General features: G+C 38.5%; 1 protein-coding gene across 1 annotated transcript in view; it reads left to right on the top strand.

The window, feature by feature from the left end:
• The window catches only part of tox (thymocyte selection-associated high mobility group box), a 49,935-nt gene that overhangs the window by 8,739 nt on the left and 21,345 nt on the right, over positions 1-19,851 (top strand). The window contains exons 2-3 of the mRNA XM_077559323.1: positions 13,031-13,096; positions 19,276-19,386. Of these exons, the coding sequence (XP_077415449.1) occupies positions 13,031-13,096; positions 19,276-19,386 (177 nt within the window). The remainder of the gene's footprint in view (positions 1-13,030; positions 13,097-19,275; positions 19,387-19,851) is intronic.

The following is a 19,851-nucleotide window of genomic DNA, read 5'->3' as shown; positions in this document are numbered from 1 at the left end:
CGACACAATAATGACCCAACACGCACTGCCAAAACACGGAGTTAATCAATAATCAGGGGAAAGAAGTTCATTCTCCAGAATTCAACCCCTTATTTAACACTCCCAATAGTTTAACTCACCTAAAAAATGTAATGTTTCATTACAATTAATAATCCATCTTCTAAGTGCTCTATCAGTTGTAGATGTAAACAACCTGCACCAGGAAATTAAAGCTGAAATGATGATCTCTTGTCTCATATTCATTTGATGCCAGACACAAATGCTTTTAGTCTACTGTAAAAAAAAGAATTGCCCTCACTGTTTTAATTCTTACAGATGGGAGTGTATTTGATAAGTGACGGTTATTGCACTTTGAATACTTTATAGATTCAGACCATATAATAACACAGACATAATAATTCTGACTGACAATGCCAGTGCTTTTTTTTTTTTTTTTAGTGTAGCAATAGTGTCCAGGATAACAGATTGCCTTCCTCTTTGCTACGCATCTGTTACCATAGTTGTAAACACAAGAAATTTAGATAAAAAAAAAAGAAGGACGAGAGCAGTTGTCTATGTGGCCAGCAGCCAACTCAGTGTGCTTGTGTGCATTTTCGTCATTCAGAGGACCAGCGGCACCAACAGAAGCAAGTGAACCACATTGAGCTGTGATTGGACGAAAGAGCTAACACAAAGAGAATCAGTTAGCGTGATAAATTAAAATACTGCAATTTTAGAAGTCATCTGTAGTGTGGCAGCTCAGTGTAAACAAACAAATACTGTATGAATAAAACCTTTGTGAAAGGTAAATCAAGTGAGACAGGGTGTAGAAGGGATAGAAAAAGAGAGAAGCTACAATGTAAGCAGGGAGACTGAAACCTTGGTAATGGATTTCTAAAGAAAAAACAACTCAGAGAAAAGTCGACCTGTTTAAAGAAAAGGAAGATATCGAATAAAGGTCAGAAAGTCAGTAACTAAAAATTAACAACAACGTGGACAGCAAATATAGAATGACAAACTTATAGGCAGACCTGCAAAATCAAAATATCATTAGACATGTTTCAGTCATTCAGTGCAATATTATAATAATTGTGAAGTTGTTTCTTTAATTTAAAAATTTAAAAAACCCACTATTAATGTCAATAATATGGAAAAACATCAACGTACATTTAAAAACTACATACTGTTTCGCCACCATCTTTCTGCTATGGGAAACCGAAGGAAAATAACTTTGCAAATGTAGATAGCCTCTGGTGATGCTTGCAGCTAGTGTCGGACCCAATGGGTCGACCGCCGCTCCACAGCTGGGGCCTGCAGGGGGTCGCTGAGTCCTGTGATCCTCTGCTTGTCTCCCTCTGCTTTGCGCTCACTAGCTATCGCTAGCTTCTCCCGTTAGCTGCTCTTGTTCGTAGCTCCATCTAGTTTTTGTTAGCCACTCATGCTCGCGGCTAGCTCCTGCTCCACGGGCTGCTTGCTCGCTCACTAACTCTAAATACGGTAAAATCCCATTTTTCATATTTTTTATAGGCTACGCATCTTAGTCACAGGATTTATAGACTTGCAAAACTAGGTCTCTCAAAGACACCGTAGTGCGCGTTTCAAAATCAACAATGAATGTTTCCAATTAGATATACTGTAACTGTAGATATTAATATATATATATATATATATATATATATATATATATATATATATATAGATATAGATATAGATATAGATATAGATATAAAATAGCGTTTTCTGAAAATGAGACCGAATACACATCGTAGAACACGCGTCTATGAGTCCATGAAATACAACAGCTTTTGACATTTTTTTGATTGACTCATACTCCTCAGGAATTACATGCGATTTTCCACTTCACTAAAACTTGAAACTCAACTGTGCATTTTGTGACAACATAATTGGCTTGGGTCTCCCTATTTGGCTTTAACTGGGGTGTGGTACAATAATTGGAATAATTATTATGCATCATAAAGTATCTCTGTAATGTCCAGGGTCATACTGTACACACTATAGATATGCTCTATGCGTCTGGCTAGCCAATTGATATTTGTTCAACTTCTACACTCTCTGCTGAATCACAAACAAATGACCTGACATGGTGTAGTGATAAACATGAATATAGCTCAAGTATTTAATTTTGTTTTTCTGCATGGAAATCAAAATAACCCTCACTCTAATGAATGCTTGCAGAATCTGACCTAGTTCTTTCTACAGCCATGTGACTATTCTATGTATCTTTAAAACAACCTCTGTATCTACTCCATCACCCATTTGCAGACTAATTCTACTGTGGGGTATAACACTCTGTTCATGTAATCATAGATAATGCTTTACAGGACTTGGCGGTGTGAATTTACTGTATATTAGGAGATGGCGAGTAGCCAGAGTTTAAATAGGACTATGAAAACTGACAGGCTTTGTGTCAACTAAATGTGTTGCAAAAAAGAGAGACTGTTTTAAGACAAATTGGGCATTGGCTTTTCACATTTCTGCTCCATGTTTTATTTATTCTATTTTTCAATCCATTCTAAAAGTATTGAAACACTGAGGCCCATGTCCTTATTTTTGCTGTGGACTGAAGACATTTGGGTTTGACATCAAAACACCAACGTTTCAGATTGTATTTACTTACACTAGTACACTAGTGGTTTCTTTCTCTGTCCAAATGGTTGTACTGGTTATGGCAAATGCTTGTGTAACAGCTTCACTATGGATTGCTTTTCCCTTGTACAGACAACTCTAAATATAACGTTCGCAGGCAAAACAAACAAACTGAATATGGACATTTAGCACTATTTATTGTTTTTTTGAACAATCAATTTACGGTGGTGACATGATTTATGAGTTAATTCGATAACTCAAACCACTCGTATCACCTTTCCCCATTTAAAGGAATGAAATGCCATCCATCCCCTAAAAAAAACAGCATTTAAAAAAATATATTTAAAAAAATTGCACTTTAAAGTATATCAGTACTATATAAAAACATGTGGCAATAAAAAGAATTAAACATTTGCTTCACCATATTTTGCTTCAATTCAGTTCTGTGTGACTTAGCCACCTTTTGTTCTCTATTGTTCTCTATCTACCAAACTGCTGCTTGTTGTGAAGTGAGCTGAGGTGAGTTCACTACTGTCATACAGTGCTCTTATCTCAAATTTTTGCTCAAAAGTCAAAGCAAAAAATAAACAAAGCTGAAAAACTCAGAAGCTGGGTCACTAACTATTGTTATAGGACAGTATGACACACTGGTATAAAACACACTTGTTAGTCACGTTTCGATACATGATGATTGTGTAGATTCAAACAAAAGGTAAATTGCATTAGCTGTAAATACCAGGAAATATAATCTAAAATGTTGATGTTTTTATATTCATCCTTTGACGTCAAACCCAAAAATGTTCACACTGCCCCATAATGTCAGCACGATATCGGTTATCAAGATAACAATGGAACACATCGGGCTTTCTTTTCGTAAACAGCCCAATTCTGTCGCGAGGCACAACGTTAATCTACGCAGGGGTGGGCGAGACTAGGTTTTGGTGTTTTTGTAGATGCACGCAGCTTGGCGCAGTCTAAAACGGGGGGTTTGTGGTGTTTTGGGCTTGTACTTGTTTCACCGCCAATAGCCAATGGCTCCTCTCACTCCCTTTTAAATTTGCGCATGAGAGGTGCACAGTCCTTGATATAGGGGAAGTAGAAGCTGACTTGCTGGACTGTAAAGTGTGTAAAGTTTGTAAAGAACTGCAAGAAGACCTCCATGGGTGGATAATGTAAAGTTAGCCAGGGAGCTCACAGATCTGTAAAGTGGCCACTTAGGGCGCATTCACACCAGGGCCAGTGTACCTTGCCCAAGCACGTGTGAGCGCAATTCGATCCGCGCCTGAGTTCGGTTCTGATCCCCAGTTTAGCCCGATTGGGAGAGGTGGGCCAGAGACCGGTACGGTTGGCCGCACATGCGCGCAGCAGCGGCGAGTAGTCGCCGCGCAAAACGTAACCATCACGACACATACGTACTTGTGACGTATATAGCGAGCGACCAGAACTGTTGACCATACAACAACCAGAGCGTCCCTAGCAAAGAGATAGCAGCAGCAAGTGCAGTCCCCCTATGATGACCCTGATCGTATGTGTCCTTGTAATATATAAGTTGCTAATAATAAAAATGTGGATTGATGTTTATAGTAATTCATAAGGTGTGATCCACGCTGTTGTGATGTTTATAAATGAAATGCAATCCACCGCATGTCTGTGAAACTCAGAATCTGTTTGCCTGTACCTCGATCAAATTCACCAAAATCGCGTTACACTACCCGCACCGCAGGCATAAAGGTAAGCCTTCTTGCAAACACCAAATTGTCAGGTGTGCTAGCCGCATGTCAAAGCAAATGCCCTTAGTATGCCATAGTGCTCAGCATGGCGCAGAGAGATGAAACGAGGCAGTGCATCAAGGTTTGCGTCATCACAAAAATCAAGTATATAATGGAGTCGCCTGTTTGTTTGTTTTAATCGGGGTAAAAAGGAAGTGTCTATGTTCAGTCCAGTGCCATCTGTTCAAGTAGACAACAAATGTGGGCATAACATTTATTAAAATGGAATCCACTTTTTGAGGAAATGGGGTAGTTCAGTTGCAGCTGTTGATGCAGTGACCTTACCCTAAATGCCAGTACCACATAATATTTTTGCCGTTATCACAAACTCTCATAGTCCAAGCTAAATTACAACCCGTCTGTCCATGTTGGCTGGGATTTTGGTTCTGCAGCATAACGGCAAGAACCCGTCCCCAAACCCCCACCCACACTACAAATGTTCATTGATGACTGGGTGACTCCAAGCCCTTTTGCTTGTTCACGGGTGTGGCTAAAAATGTTTCATTTAGTTGGAGCACGGATGCAGAGATGAGGGTCTTATAGTTGGAGGAGGTATGCCAAAGGGAACAGATGGATGGAGACAGAGCGCTGCCAGAAGAGACTAATTATGAGAATTTAATTTGCAAAACAAACATATTGCAATCAAATCATGTAATGCAATCATCGGTGCATTGTTGTGTGTGAGTGTGTGTATAGCATGTGTGTGTAGTATTAGGGATAATAACTTGCATCAGTTAAATTGTAGTTGGAGAACTTTGGATCATTTCCTGAGAAACTAGTCCGGCCATTTTCACTGAAGCAACCCCCTTCGCTCTCAACTGTTTTACTGGATTTTGACAGATTTGGCAAAGCCCACAGAATATTGCTATAAAAACATGGAACCTACCAAAAGAAAGATTAGAGTCTCTTCTTTCATTAGGAAAACATATATATATTTCTATCTGTTTGCGACAATTAGCATTAGAATATAGCTAAGTTTCATCATTCTCTGCAGTTCAGAGGCTGCATCAAAGCCTTCTGTATGCTCTAGCACACTGTTTCTCAGCCCCGGTTCTTGAGTACCCCTATCCAGCCTGTTTTCCATGTCTCTCTCAGCCAACACACCTGAGGATCGTTATCTGGCTTCATGCAAGCTCGCTGATTAGCTAATCGTTTGTGTTGCTGTGGGAGATGTGGAAAACAGGCTGAATAGGGAGGGGTTCTAGAGGACCGCGGTTGAGAACCACTAATCTAGCATTAACATTTTATTTTTTTTTAACGTATAAATACGTCTTTGTGACATTTAAAACATTTAAAATAGAACATATTTACACGTTTTTGGGAGCAAATGAGGTAAGAACGAAATGAAAATGTAAAAAATCACGGATCTCTGAAAATGGCAGCTGAATTTATCAAAGGAATAATCGCAATGGCTGTGTAAGGGCCATGAATAAACAGCTGTTTCGGGATTTGTCCATTTTCCATTTGCACACATTAAAGGATAAACACTGAAGTGATATCCGAAGAGCACATCTAAATTGCACACACGTCACACACTACACTCAAAGTAACAGTGGATTGGGTTTAGCAAATAAAAAGGTGTTTATATTGTTGCCATGGTGACAAGACAGATAAACATAAAATGTTGAGTTGACCTATCACAGCTGTGTGAATCCTCTCTCTCTCTCTCTCTCTCTCTCTCTCTCTCTCTCTCTCTCTCTCTCTCTCTCTCTCTCTCTCTCCCTTTCACTCACACACATGCACACGCGCATGCACACACACACACACACACACACACGGTCAGCCATCTCTGCCTGTGCTAAGTTGATTTATGCTCTCTAATGCACTTTAGAGTAAACTTAAATCTATGAAATCCAGACCAGCCAAATAAATTCAGACAAACCCTTGAGGGTTAAACATGGTCTCGGGCTATTTACATGTCTCACACTGGTATTTCAGGACCCAGCTTTAGTACAACAACAAGATTATGGTTGATGGGTGAACATTTCTGACTATATTTACATCTTTTTGAAAGGACAAGGTTAAAACCTAATTAGAGTAAAAAACAGTTGAGACAGTTTGATGAATGTTCTTTTTGCCGCTTGACTCCAAACTAGTATTTTGCACAGCTTTCCCCATCCAACCCTTTATCAAGTGTATGTTTCATGTGTCGAAACCTTCCCCCGTTTCTCTCTTTCCCATTGTCCTTCTCTGTCATCCTAATAGTCTCTCTCCACCTTTCTCCCCCTTTTCTCCCCCTTAACTCCGACCCTGACCCACTTAACTGGCTGCTTGTTATTCAAACCTTTGCTTTCCCACACACATACACGCACACACACACAAATGTGCACACAGATGAGGAGAGGCTGGCATGAAGGCAGAGAGAGACACACAAACCGACATCCTTTCCTCTGTCATGTTTCAGTAAAAGAAAGGAACGCTGCTGAAGCTTTGCGAAAAAATATTTTTTGACTTTCTAATGTGATTGCATTAATGCATTCAAACTACAGGTAGAGGACAAAATCGTACGCCTTTTATTTAATGGCAGTATACGATAAAGACCTGGTGTGAATGAAATTAATAGTCCTCTACTGTATTTTCATGTCTTGGAAATTCAAATAATAGGGCCAAAACCTCCTATGTTACAATTTGGTAAATGTAGTATTTTTTCCACAATTATTTCTCAGTCCACATGTGTGGATGTTGTTTTTACAAATTATTGACCAAAGTATTATCTTAAGCAGTGTTTCTCAACCACACTAGTGTGTCGTGTGATACTGTCTGGTGTGCCGTGCGAAATTGTCCAATTCTACCTAATTGGTAACAACCAGTGTTGGGAATAACGGTGGTTAAAGTAACTCAGTTCTTTTTTCATAAACGGACTAATCTAACTAATTATTCTGCCCATATTTGAAACGCCGTTATTGTATGTGAAATGCGTTGCGTTACAATTTATTTATTAGTTTCAAGGCTTGAGGTAAGCTTACTTGCGTGGTGACTGGCTCAAAAAAATGTCAGTTGCGCACAGTTAGAAGCACTGTTGTTGTCGGACCTCGTCACAATAAAAGTGTCTTGACAGCTGAACTGTGTAGTGACTTTTATTTTGGAGGTGCTGCGGGAAACGTGTCACAACATTCCTTCCTTGGCATTTTAGCTAAGAGTCCACGTACCTCGCCTTCAATTGCGGGTTTGACAACTTTGACAACTTTGACAAGAATGACTTTGATCAATTTGCCCAAAAAACGGCCGCCGCGAGGAGCGATTAGCTGACAATTCTGTTCCACCAAGAACTATTAACATCGCGACTACACAAGCACCATAACAGCAACAAAGAAAAGATACCGCTAAGTCTTAGCGACACACTCGCCTACTACGCCTTGTGCAATTAATAGCACCGACAATTGTATTTCTCTGATTTCACGGGTGCTAAACACGTAGAAGGTGTTGAAAGAAATATGCAGTCTTGGCAAATCACTGACGGAGGGGATGGAATTGAGCACCGAACGAATTAAAGTGAGAAACAGTGTGCATGATGCAAGCATGGCGTCAGACAGTTTTCTGACACAAATCAATCATTAAACATGTCTTTTAATGCGTAGAATAATAAACTGATCACCATACTCTCTTAATTGAAAGTGTCCAAAAGTATGTTTTTTCAGAGAGATCAAGTGGAAGCTGATGATTTTGAGGAGGAAATGGAGTAGTAGTTATAGCAATGTTGGCCATGATAGAATTAAGCACTGTATATTTCATAGCATTGGCATTATCTTTTATATAGTTTGGTTATACATAATGCACCTGTAAGAATATTTGCACTTTTGATTTTAAGATATTATTTGCTTTTTCAAGCTATGTGAACTTGTTGCCCAATGATATATAATAGGTATAATATAAGCGTTAACAAATGAAATTTTAGTTTAGTTAGGGTTTTTTTTCCAATGGGTGGTGAGATTTTGTCAATGAAAAAAGCGTTGTGGCTCAAAAAAGGTTGAGAAGCACTGATCTCAAGTATTAAAAATGGCTTGTTCTGTTTGCCCATGCAATGTTAATGGGTAAACAAACATACCGTTTTTGGGGTCTTCTGAAAACTGCTGATTTTGGAGTTACAATGATTACACCTACTCCGGTCGGTAGTAAATAGTGCCTGACCGATTAAATCGGCTGTTATTTACCCAGTGAAAATAAAAAAATTGGTCCTTTGGTGTAGATTTTTGCCAATTGATGTATTTATTTATTTTTAATAATATGAAATTGACCACATTTGGATATAAAAGTTTTCTGATAAGATAGTGATGATATGGAAATTTAGCAAACATGATGTAATTTATTAAATGGAGACAAATTGCGCTGGCTGATTTTGCATCTTTAAATAGCGCTTGTGAAAGGCAGCTGCAACCAGTATGCAGAGCCGTGCCAGCGTAGCGTAGGCAAAATGAGAGGCGTGTGGAGAACTTTTCCACTCATGTAAACATTTTTTAAGCGCCAACAAAAACAATGGCAACATACCCTCGATTCAGTCATACAATTTTGGAGTTTTGAATAATTTGGAGTTAGTCACAGTCAGGAGTCATTACATATTGCCCATGACAAAACTCCTTTCAGCTATGCATTGCAGCTTCCTCATTTTAGCGCATGGTGGACAATTGGTCTCGCCCAGAGCAGTTTTCTGAGTGTACCGTGTTGTGTTGTGCAGAATGGGCACATGACTGTGTGAAAGGAGTGCTTTGCACTCAGGGAAGGCTAAATCAAATAAAGCATGGCTTCCTGGATTTTTCAATTTTTATTTATTTTCAGGAACTCCATAATGTAGTTGTTGCCTCTTATACTTATACTTCCAATTCCATCACTGCTCTCCCAAACGTTGAAAAATGAAAACAGCGCTGTGTTTGACAAGCCGATTGAGGCTTGCAGTGGGAGACACTGCAAGCCTCAATCGGCCTGCCCTGTACTAAACTTCACTGAAGTCTTAATCGGATGAGTTAAACAACAAAATATGTCCAACCAACTCAGTGGTGGGTCAACACAAATGCAAGTAACCAGCTAACATTAACATGTGTATTGTGTTGTTTGGTGTGTTCTCATCTGCAGCAATACACACTAGTCACATTGCATGAAAAGACAGATACTGTATATGATCATTTCCCACAACAATATTTTTCGAGTTCATACGATACCTTCTGCTAAACTCTGCATTTATTTATTCTGTACAGCAGACGAGATCATCAGCGGGAGCATGTGTGCACTCATTTACAAAAAAAAAAATTGTGTAACCTATACTTCATTGATAACTTCAGAGGATCGATATCTGATTAAAAATAACCCTGTGAGAAATTAATAGCAAGGTTCATAATAAGTTAGTAGACTTGCAATTTGTTTATCAAAGTTCAAATTATTTCATTCAAAAATAACTGGTTGCTTTCTCTACTTATTCCACGGGTGTCAGGAGAAGGAGAAAAGGGCCATGCTTATTATTATTATTATTATCGCCCAAAGGTTGTGTGAGTGGTTGGTGGTGAGTGGTTGCCCCACCCAGTGTAGAAAGTTAAGTACTACTGTATTACAATGCAGAAAACGACAAAAGGCCCTGTCAAATGTTCATTTTAGTATATTGATGAAAAGAAGAGAAAAAACATACAAATGTGTTTGACTCTACCGCCTAAAATAATCATTATTGTTTCAATTGCCCAACCCTAGCCACCGTGAGCCAACTTGTGGTGGCCCTGTTAGAATTGAGACTAGCTCCATTCATGATATCAAATATTTTCTATTTATCTTTATACTGTATTATTTAAAGCTTTAAGAAAAAAATGACTTTTTGTTCTATGTACTTGTTTTCCATGTTACATATCGTCTAATGTTAGGCGGTAGCCCAACACAACGACTGGGATACGAACAGTCGGGATGTTCCTTGTAAGCAAACATCACCATGCCCTCCTCACGTGCAATTCCGCTTGCCTTGCTGTTACAAACGGCCCGGTCATCCCAGGAGAACTAAATGCTTTTCTGAAGTGCTACTTGAACTCACCATGAAAGGAGTTAAATTTTTTTAATAAAAAACATGTGCTGATGTGGTTTGTCTAGAAGATTACAGTTGTTGACTCTTGTCTCGCCTTTCCACTGTTGAGTTTTTCTGTCCTTTTGTACACCTGTTGCTAATAGCACACACACTCTCTTTGAGTGACCACGCAATTAGTTGCCACTTTTGGGGATCTTCGTAAATCGGGCCCCCAGACAGCAATGTTCAGGCAGATAAGCGGCTCCATCTTATCACCGATCGCATAAAAATGCAGCTGTCAGTTGTGAAAGCACAGCTTTATTAACTACGCTGCAGCCGCTGATATCCATACCCACTAAAAAAAGCTTGTGGACGGCTGATGTGTGTTTTTTCTGTACTACAGTCCTACTAGTGGTGTTTTCTTAAAATTTGCATGATAAGTGTTGATAACCTGTATGCCAAAGCATCATTCAACAATCATTTTAGAGTTTAGGCATTTAATTTAGACAAAAGTAGTCCTTTGCCGTTACCTTGTGTCATCTGTAAGCAATTGCAAACTCTTTTAGGGGAGCGACAATAATTCTCGGATTTTCGCTATTCGCAGCAGGGCTCTGTCTCGAGTCCCAACGAATAGTGAAGGTACGCTGTACGTGGTTGCAACCAGTAGAGGTGCTGTTGATTCAGTCTCAAATATTTGATCTACTTTATGTAGAAGGAGCTACATCCACACAGAAATTTATCGTGGCACAACTCTCGTCCATTAAAAAAATAACAATAAAAATAAAATATAAAAATGACACAAAAAGGCCACATGACGATATTTTTTGTTGTTTCTAATTTTGCTGACAATACTTAGTATTAACATACTAGCAATTCAATCTTTGTTGAAATTGCAAATTATATTCCAGTAATACTTTGAATATTAACTGCTTATTATTATTATTTTTTAAACAAAACAAGCACCAATGCAGCTCCCGTCAAATTTGACTTTGAGCTAAACATCTTTACTTGACATTCAAGTGCACAAGCCAACCATAAGAAAACAAAGTAGTCACTACATCCAACTGACACTTTGTTCAAAAATACAAGCATGTCAACATTAGGATTGTTAACGTTTGAATGCAATCTGTTGACAGTCATCCAGCAGTTGAGAACACCTGCTCCTGAAATTACTCAAATTGTAGGAATGCAGAAATCGATTCACTAACTTTGTTTACTACTCTACAGTACTGTGTTTCATCTGCAACTCTTATCAGCAGTGACCGAAATACATTTTAAATAGTCAACTCTTTGTCTCTCCGCTGTTTTACCGTGATAGTTATTTAGCCAAGTCATATGTTACAGTATTTATTTTTTTTTATGTAACGTGCACATTTCTTTTTTGCGTAAGCCTCATCACAATACAGTTTTGGCTTTCTGTTGGCTCTGTAAACCGACACCCCATTTGCATAATACCTGGCAGCTGGCAAATGGATGGGGCAGTTACACCTGTGTTTGTGTGTGCATGTGAGTTACTTCTCCCCACCTGTTCAAACTAGGATCCACATGTCTGCGTGACAACCAAAAACAATAATTATGTACCCAAGAAACCATCAAGTATTTGAGTTTTAATGTTTTTTAAAATGCTGTTATATAGCCGGATGACAATTTAATTCAATTCTCTTTTGTGTTGTTCTTTGAAACTTAACTGTACAAGTCATTTTCAAGTCACATTTTAATGTCTTCCTTGTTGTGTATAACAGAAGGGAAAGTATCCCTAATCCATGTAACTGCAAGTAATGGCAGTGCAAGTAATATGGGAGATTAGTGGTTGTGACACATACGTAGTTACATCAAAGTTTGACTGCATTGCAGGCTCAGGAAGGGAGCAATCAGATACTGCCACAGAAACATATTCAATTGTGTGACCAGAGATCTCTGTAATAAATCCATCCTTGCAAGGTCCCTCTTCACAAGAATCTCATCTTTGATTTATTTGAACACGCAAAAGATTACAAAATATGTTATAATCCTTCAATAGCATCAAAATTTGATGGGTGCAATATCATACAGCCTCAATTCACAATTATATGTGGTTTGTGTAATTTGAACAAACATGGATGATCTCTATAAATGACTAATGGAAAAACAAAACAAAAGAATGGTTATTAATGTTACTTCGGTATTTAGTGTCTCTAGAGTAGTAGTCTTTTGGCTTCTCCCATCTGGTGTAAACTGCGATTGCAAGGGGGGGGGGGGATGGAGAAAGAATAACATGCAAACTATAGGACAAGAAGAAGAAGTGACTTAGATGGCAAAGAAGCTATGGGTTGTTCAAAACACGAAATTCAGAACAAATGATGGCATTATAATCCACAAAGAAGGCCTGAAGAAATGTGTGAGGGTTTTATGTTTTTATGAGGACAAGAAAATAACAATTTCCCTATATATGAAGGGTGCAGGAAAAAGTCAGCATATCGTCATAGTAATTTCTAAGTACATTTTGTGGCACCTTGCATGCAATAATGTTTATTTAGGTTGTTCCTCATCTACAATATGCAAAAAGTGTTTTGTTTTTCAAAATGAAAACAGTTGCAACGCTTTAGCTGCCTGTATCTGTATTTTTGTTGTTGTTGGTTTTCATTTAGCCACATCAATAATACCCTGTGTGATGGTTTTTGTCATCACTGACATTCTTGCTTTTCTTTTCTCTTCTCTCCAGTTGGAAGGAGACACCGTGTTCCTGAATATGCAAGAAACGAGCCTTGACTATGTTTCAAACAACCAGGTTAGTTTTACGATACTTATTGTTTTTTTGGTTTTATTCAGAAGTAATCCCATCCTAGTTCTGTATTTGTGTAAATATAAAGCTATTAACTGGTTGGACCATACTAAAGAGTTTATATCCTCTAAAAAAAAGAAAGAAGTGGAGAGACAAAGACCAAAGCGAAGCTATTTCTTGTCTACTTACTGTTTTCCAGTTTTGTTTGAATAGTATTGCTATTTCATTGTAAATCCACAAAATAATAACACATACAATTATTTGATGTTGACGTTTGAATTTTGTTTTTTTGCTGTTAGTTAAATATGTCACTATCATTTGATGGTCTTGAATGCATTGATTTTTGTTATTTATTTATCGGATTTATATAGCGCTTTTCTAGACACTCAAAGACTCTTTACTTTTTTCTCTTTTTTTTTAATCAAAGAGCTCAATATTGTTCATTCGGTAATCTTACCGATTCGACATGTCATCATTAGGGGTGTGAATTGCCCAGTACCTGGCGATTCGATTCGTATCACAATTCATAGGCCACGATTCGATTCGATACCGATTAATCCCGATACAAATCTATAAATTGATTATTGTGATTTTTTTTTAACTCAAATTTAGAAAATACAAATCAGTAAACTTGCACATGTACATTGTAAGATTTGTATGAAAATGTATTTATTTATCTGAAAATTCAGGCTTATAACTGAGCCTGCATTTAACAAACAGGTTGCAGTCTGTTTCATGTTGGAATGGAAACATTATTCATGCGCTCACACTATGGTGGCGGTAAGCTACTTAAGTAGCGACAGCTGCCCTGGGGCAGGCTGACTGAGGCGTGGCTGCCAGTGTGCGTCTACGGCACCTCCGACCACCACCAAACATTCGCATCTTCCATACACCAGTATGAGTAGCCCTGGAGACAATGTGTGTGAAGTGCCTTGCCCAAGGACACAACGACACATGACTCTGGGAGAGCGGGGATCGAACAGCCGACCTTCTGGTTACTGAACGACCGTCTCTACACCCTCTACGGCCGCCACAAATTTATTGTGGTCACTGCTATGTGCAATTTCTCATATGCAAGAAGTGCATAGTAGGGTTTTTGATTTATATATTTTTTTTTACTGTATCATTGTCCAGTCTGACGTCGTAACAGACAGTATACTCTCGTTGATTTCTGTCTTTCTAGTTCCCCTCTGTGCTGGCATGAATAAAAAAGAAAAAAAGGAAAGAAAAAGCTACGCACTCCTGTGGAGTTAATGCGATTGATTCACTTTATTCAAGTTAAATAAGTCCAAATATACAGAAGTTTTACAAGACTTGCTAAGGTGTTTCCAGATATGGCTGATTTCCAGGTTTTATGTGACATTAAGGGTGTATTTTTCTCAAAGAAAGGATGGAACTTTACGCTAGGAACTTTGCCTGTAAACATTAGAATGAGGTCAGGTTTTGAGAGTAAAAAAATCTGAATATCACTGGCGAAGAGTATGTGCTAAAAATAGCTTGCTCTCTTTGATGATGCAAAGTTAATTGTTGAACAAACATGTCGTTTTTAGGGTCTTCTGAAAAGTGGACAGTTTTGGAGGTACAAGGTTTCGGCCAGTCACTTGTTGGCGGAAACTTAAAGTATGTTGAGGTCTTCACTGTAGTCATACTTGGAAAATAATGATTGGCAAGCCTTGCTGTGTATAACAGAAGGGAAAGCTGCCCTAATCCATGTAACTGTGAGAAGTCCCCAGCGGTCTTAGTATGCATAATGGTACAATGATTATGATCAGCATTTATTTTCAAGTTACTTGTGTCTGAGATTGCGATGAGAACTTGAGCAAATGAATGCACTTAAGTTGCGTCAATCGTGTACGCTCAGCTATGCTGTGATATCATCAGAGTTTCATTAGAACCTCTGTGAGGATCCGTTTTTATTAAGCAGCAGTTAGGACTGCATCATATCAATGCATTTCAATCTTACAGTTTTATATACAGTAGCTAAGACAAACAATATAAAATACATTATTTAAACAATGCGGTGTAGGAATGTGTGATTTAATGTTTTATTCATAACAGGTTGTGTCATTGGAAGAGGAGTGGTTTGTGGAATCAGAATGTATGTTTAATATTGAAATATGATTTTCCCCATTTTAAAATGAGTTGCCTATTTTCAGTTGGAGTTGTTTACCTGATTTAGATATTGAATTAAACATACTAGTGAAGCAAAGAAAGAAAGAAAAGTTTTTATTTTTATTTTTATTTTTTAGCACATTGCATTTCCCTAATTTTACTCACCTGATTTTACTACCTTATTCATTTAAACAAAATGCTTAATACATGAGAAGAGTGAAATATGTTTAGAATGATTACTTTTCTTATAGACAGCTTCAAGTATTCATAGTATACTGTATAGTTTGCATTGTGTATAGTTTTTGGTTGCTTTTTAATTGAACTACATTTTTACAGCAAAAACATTTAAAGCTACTGTGTCGCCTTCAATTTAAGTTGCACCATTATTTATAAACATGTCAGGAGTGCTGGTAAAAGCTGCCAGGTTTATTATTAATTTGTACATTCCTTAAAGAATTCAAGCTGTTAGTTAATGATGGTTATTGAAAGAGCAGCTGCTTGTTGGTGCGATATGCTGTGATTTACATATGATCCAATTAGTCGAATATTCGTGTCTACTGTTGGTGATTACATGACATGCAAAATAATGTGGCAGTCCCAATGGGGAGGGCAGTTGTATTTCTCACAACTTTTTGTTTGCTGACTCGCCATAATAACATTACAAAATATTGAGTTATACGGCACAATGTAAATTTTTATGTGATACTACTAGGGTTGCACCGAAATTTCGGCCATTGAAAATTTCCGTCCGAAAATGACAAAACAATGCATTTTCTGTTTCGGGCAGATAGACAATTAAAATCGAAACAAAATGCCCGAAACAGGATGTTGTGGTGGCGTAAGCAAAAACCGCGGCGAGCAAGCGTTTGTCTGAATTAAACGCGGGGTGAGCGTTCCGCCTCGCTACTCGCTGGCGTTTCATTGCGAGAGTTTGTACCAGACGGGGTGGCTGAGTAATTCCACTTTTCTCCCGGGGCCACGGCTGAGCCGCTGTTTATCTCCCGTAGGTAGGGCCTTGCTTTTTCTTTGAGGTACGTGTCCCTCAAGCCTTTCCATTTTTTCAGTGGCAATCAGGTGGCCAGTTGTTGTGCTAATGCTAACACTACCCTAATGCTAACACTAACACTAGGTAATGCTACCTTGGCTACTTACTCAGCGGCTGTAAACAAGTATATACATTTACCATGTACGGTATGCCGACTTGAACTTATTTGTGCACCATTCAGTCCCAATATTGCGCCAAAGTACTTACCCCCGTAAAAAATGGTATCCCTTGCTACGGGATCTTATAATTTTTTTACCACAGAAAAGCGGAGATTCTTCGAAAAGGTTCCTTGTTAACAGGTATTTAAACTTCAAACATCCGGAACAAAATCGAAAAACAATAACATTCACTCGTCTCAGCTTTTTTTTAGCCATATCTGAGATTTGATCTCCAGAACGCTTGCTTTTCTTTTGCTTCTCCGCGATAAATGCTTTTTTCTTGTTACGAAACCTTGCTTCTAAAACACGTGTTTTTCATGTGTCTATTGAAAAACATGCGTTGTACCCGTGGTTAGGGTATACAAGGTTTAAGTACTTTGGCACAACACTTGAATTGCATTCGAGGAAAGTGGGAAGTCGGGTTTTTCAGACTTCATATCAGGAAGTGTACACGGGAATAACCCTCAGTTTGAAGTCGGAGATCCTGTTGCGAAGTCGGAAAGAAAAAAAAAACTCGACTTCAATGACCAGCTTCAATCTGACATCACTCAACAATGGAGAGAGAGAGAGATTGCGAATGGCAAAACATTTACAAGATTTAAACAGATGTTTATTTATCTGGATTTATTGTTACTTTAATTTAGTTATTCGACATATGGTCACGTAACACAACTTGATTTGTAATGGATGCGACAAACAACAAACAATTTACAGAATTAGCCATCTTTGTTGTCCACATTTGCCTCAAACGCTTTGATGTCGGAATTGGGACATCCAAGTGGGGCAAATCTGACTTCCCACGTTCCTCACATGCAGCACTTACTACTTTAGTTCGGTATAGTTGTAGCCATAAATGCTAAAAACAAAAGCTATCATACTAAAAGGAGGCATAATTGCTTTCAGTGTTTAGTTTTTCCTTTTTTCAGCCAAGCGTTTCTCATTTTCGGATCGCAATTTGCAGTACAGGAAGGAGCCGCAGGTGCCTTTCGTGCATGACGCTGCAGTGGGATGAAATATATCTTAGGTGAACAAAGAGAGGTAGAAGGTGGAAAATAACGTTCATATTGCCTATACCAATTTAAAATTAATTTGAGGAAAACCGTCAAGAAAAGCGTGGAGCTTATCAATACACCCGTTTTTGGGGTCAGTTTAGCATGAGTCAACTTTATGCTACTAAATCAATGGTGTGCAATTTTGACCTTGGTGGACCCCCCCCCACACACACACACACACACACAACACTCAACTACAGCAACGACACAGTTCACATTACGTGAAACCTGTCTATAGCCGTACCCAGTATAGATTTTTCCTGCATGTGGCAACCACCTGTAACATTACAACCAATCACTGGCAGCATTAGTAGACCTTTGGATCCTGAAACTTGGCACCAAATGATGAGTCACAGTTCAATACTTAGTACTACCAAAGCATTTTGTTTCATAAAAGAAGTTGTTCAGTCCCCTCGCCTATGATCAACCATCAGTTTGTGCCCTCCCATACCCAGCTGAAAAATACCAGCAAGTCCATCTCTGAATAGCTCAAAAGAACCTAGAATTAAGGTTTTGGAGTGGCCAAGTCAAAGTCCGGACTTACATCCAATTGAGATGCTGTGGTGTGACCTTAAACGAGCAGTTCATGCTCAAAAACCTTCAATAAAAGTGCTTTAAAATAGTTCAGCAAAGAACAACGGACCAAATGTTTAATTTCGCAGAGGCCCACCGCACACCGAGCGACTGTCACCTGTCACGGGGGGGGGGGGAAAAAGAAGTAAAAACAGTTGGCAACTCACAATTGCACATCAGTTCAGGGTGTATCCCGCTTACTGCCCGTAGACGGCTGAGACGTCTCCAGCATGCCCACCACCTTCGTTAGGATACCGCTAAGCTGGCACCGCTAAACTAATAGTACTGCTATAAAATATTGTCAAACATTTTTTTCATTTTTCATTATTTGGAACATTTTTAGAGGGTGGCACCTTAAAACCAAAATTCAAACTTGAATTTTAAGGTACACCCTTGGAGCAACGTATCCTGCCACTATCCCATAGCCCTGACACAAGATGAAGACGGAAGATTGTTGTCACGTGTCTTCAACAGCCTGTACTTGTTAGAAATTTCCCCAACTTCTTAAATGTTGCTGTTCGCCTCTTGGCAGCCTCCCTGACCTGCCTCTCATTTTTTTTTCATACATTTTGAAAGGACGCCCAGTTCAGTGGTTCATTTTTACTTCCCTCAAATATTTCAGTTTTACTTTCAATTAAGTTGTACAGATTATACATATTAATGGTGGAAAACGATTTGCCTTGGTTTCATTTTGTATATTAGAAAATAACTGGCTTCTGAACTGTCCAGGGTGTGTAGACTTTTTATTTCCACCTTATAAGAAATTCTCATGGAATTTCATATTACTCATGGTGCAAACATCAGAAGAACTCATAAAAAATATTGTCTAGGAATAATATACTCATTGTGTTTCTGTGTGACCTGCACTGTCAAAGGTAACGACATATGATATTTGTTCAATAAACACAGTTTAAGAGGATTTTGCCATCATTCATATTAGCCAACCTATGTCCTAAAACATTGGATTTCTCCTTCCAAAACTATGTTAAGCATCCATGTCGTTAAATGAGTACAGTATACATACAAGTGTAAATATGCTCCAAGAGAGTATCTCATGCATTTCCCAACCAAACGTAAAGCCTGTGTGTCGAATGGAATGAGGGCAAATTGAGCGTCCATCTTTCTCTCTCTCTCTCTTGTTCGCTTCATCCTTGCTATCCTTCTTGGCATTTTTATTTGACCTTTGACCCTCTTCTTGGCCCATCTGAACCTTTTATTTATTTTTTGTCTTTGTGACTCCCACAGTTTCGTGTGCCGCAGCCCCCTCAGCCCCTGAGCAAGGTGACACCTCCCACCCCTACCTCGCAGCACTGGCGGAGAGATGCGCACATGCCCGACACACACCGTCTGCCTTGGGTGATTGCACACACACACACACACAACCCAGTATCATAATATTCTGTGATGAACTTGTATTTAGACATGCGTTCATGATAGTCTATATACAATAGGTGCTAAAATGAAATCCAAATACATATATATATATATATATATATATATATATATATATATATATATATATATATATTTAAAAAAAGTAATAATTTCAGTACATACAGATATGTTATCCTTTCAGCCTACACAACACTTACAAATGACCGAAATACCAAATAAAGTAATTGAACAATGAAAGTAAGCCTCTATTAACATAAACCACTTGATGTAAGCCGAAAGCCTGGAATGTTTTTTTTTTTTTTTTGTCTATATTAGGAACTAATGCACAGTAGGTGTGACATGCTTCTCATACTTGATGCCTTGACTGTATTCATTCCATACCACATTCCAATAATGTGGTTGTTTTAAAAACACAATGTTTAAGTT

The sequence above is a fragment of the Vanacampus margaritifer genome, chromosome 2, assembly GCF_051991255.1.
Source record: "Vanacampus margaritifer isolate UIUO_Vmar chromosome 2, RoL_Vmar_1.0, whole genome shotgun sequence".
Lineage (NCBI taxonomy): Eukaryota > Metazoa > Chordata > Actinopteri > Syngnathiformes > Syngnathidae > Vanacampus > Vanacampus margaritifer.
Note: the sequence above shows the minus strand (reverse complement) of the source record. Positions and strands in the feature narration are given on the sequence as shown.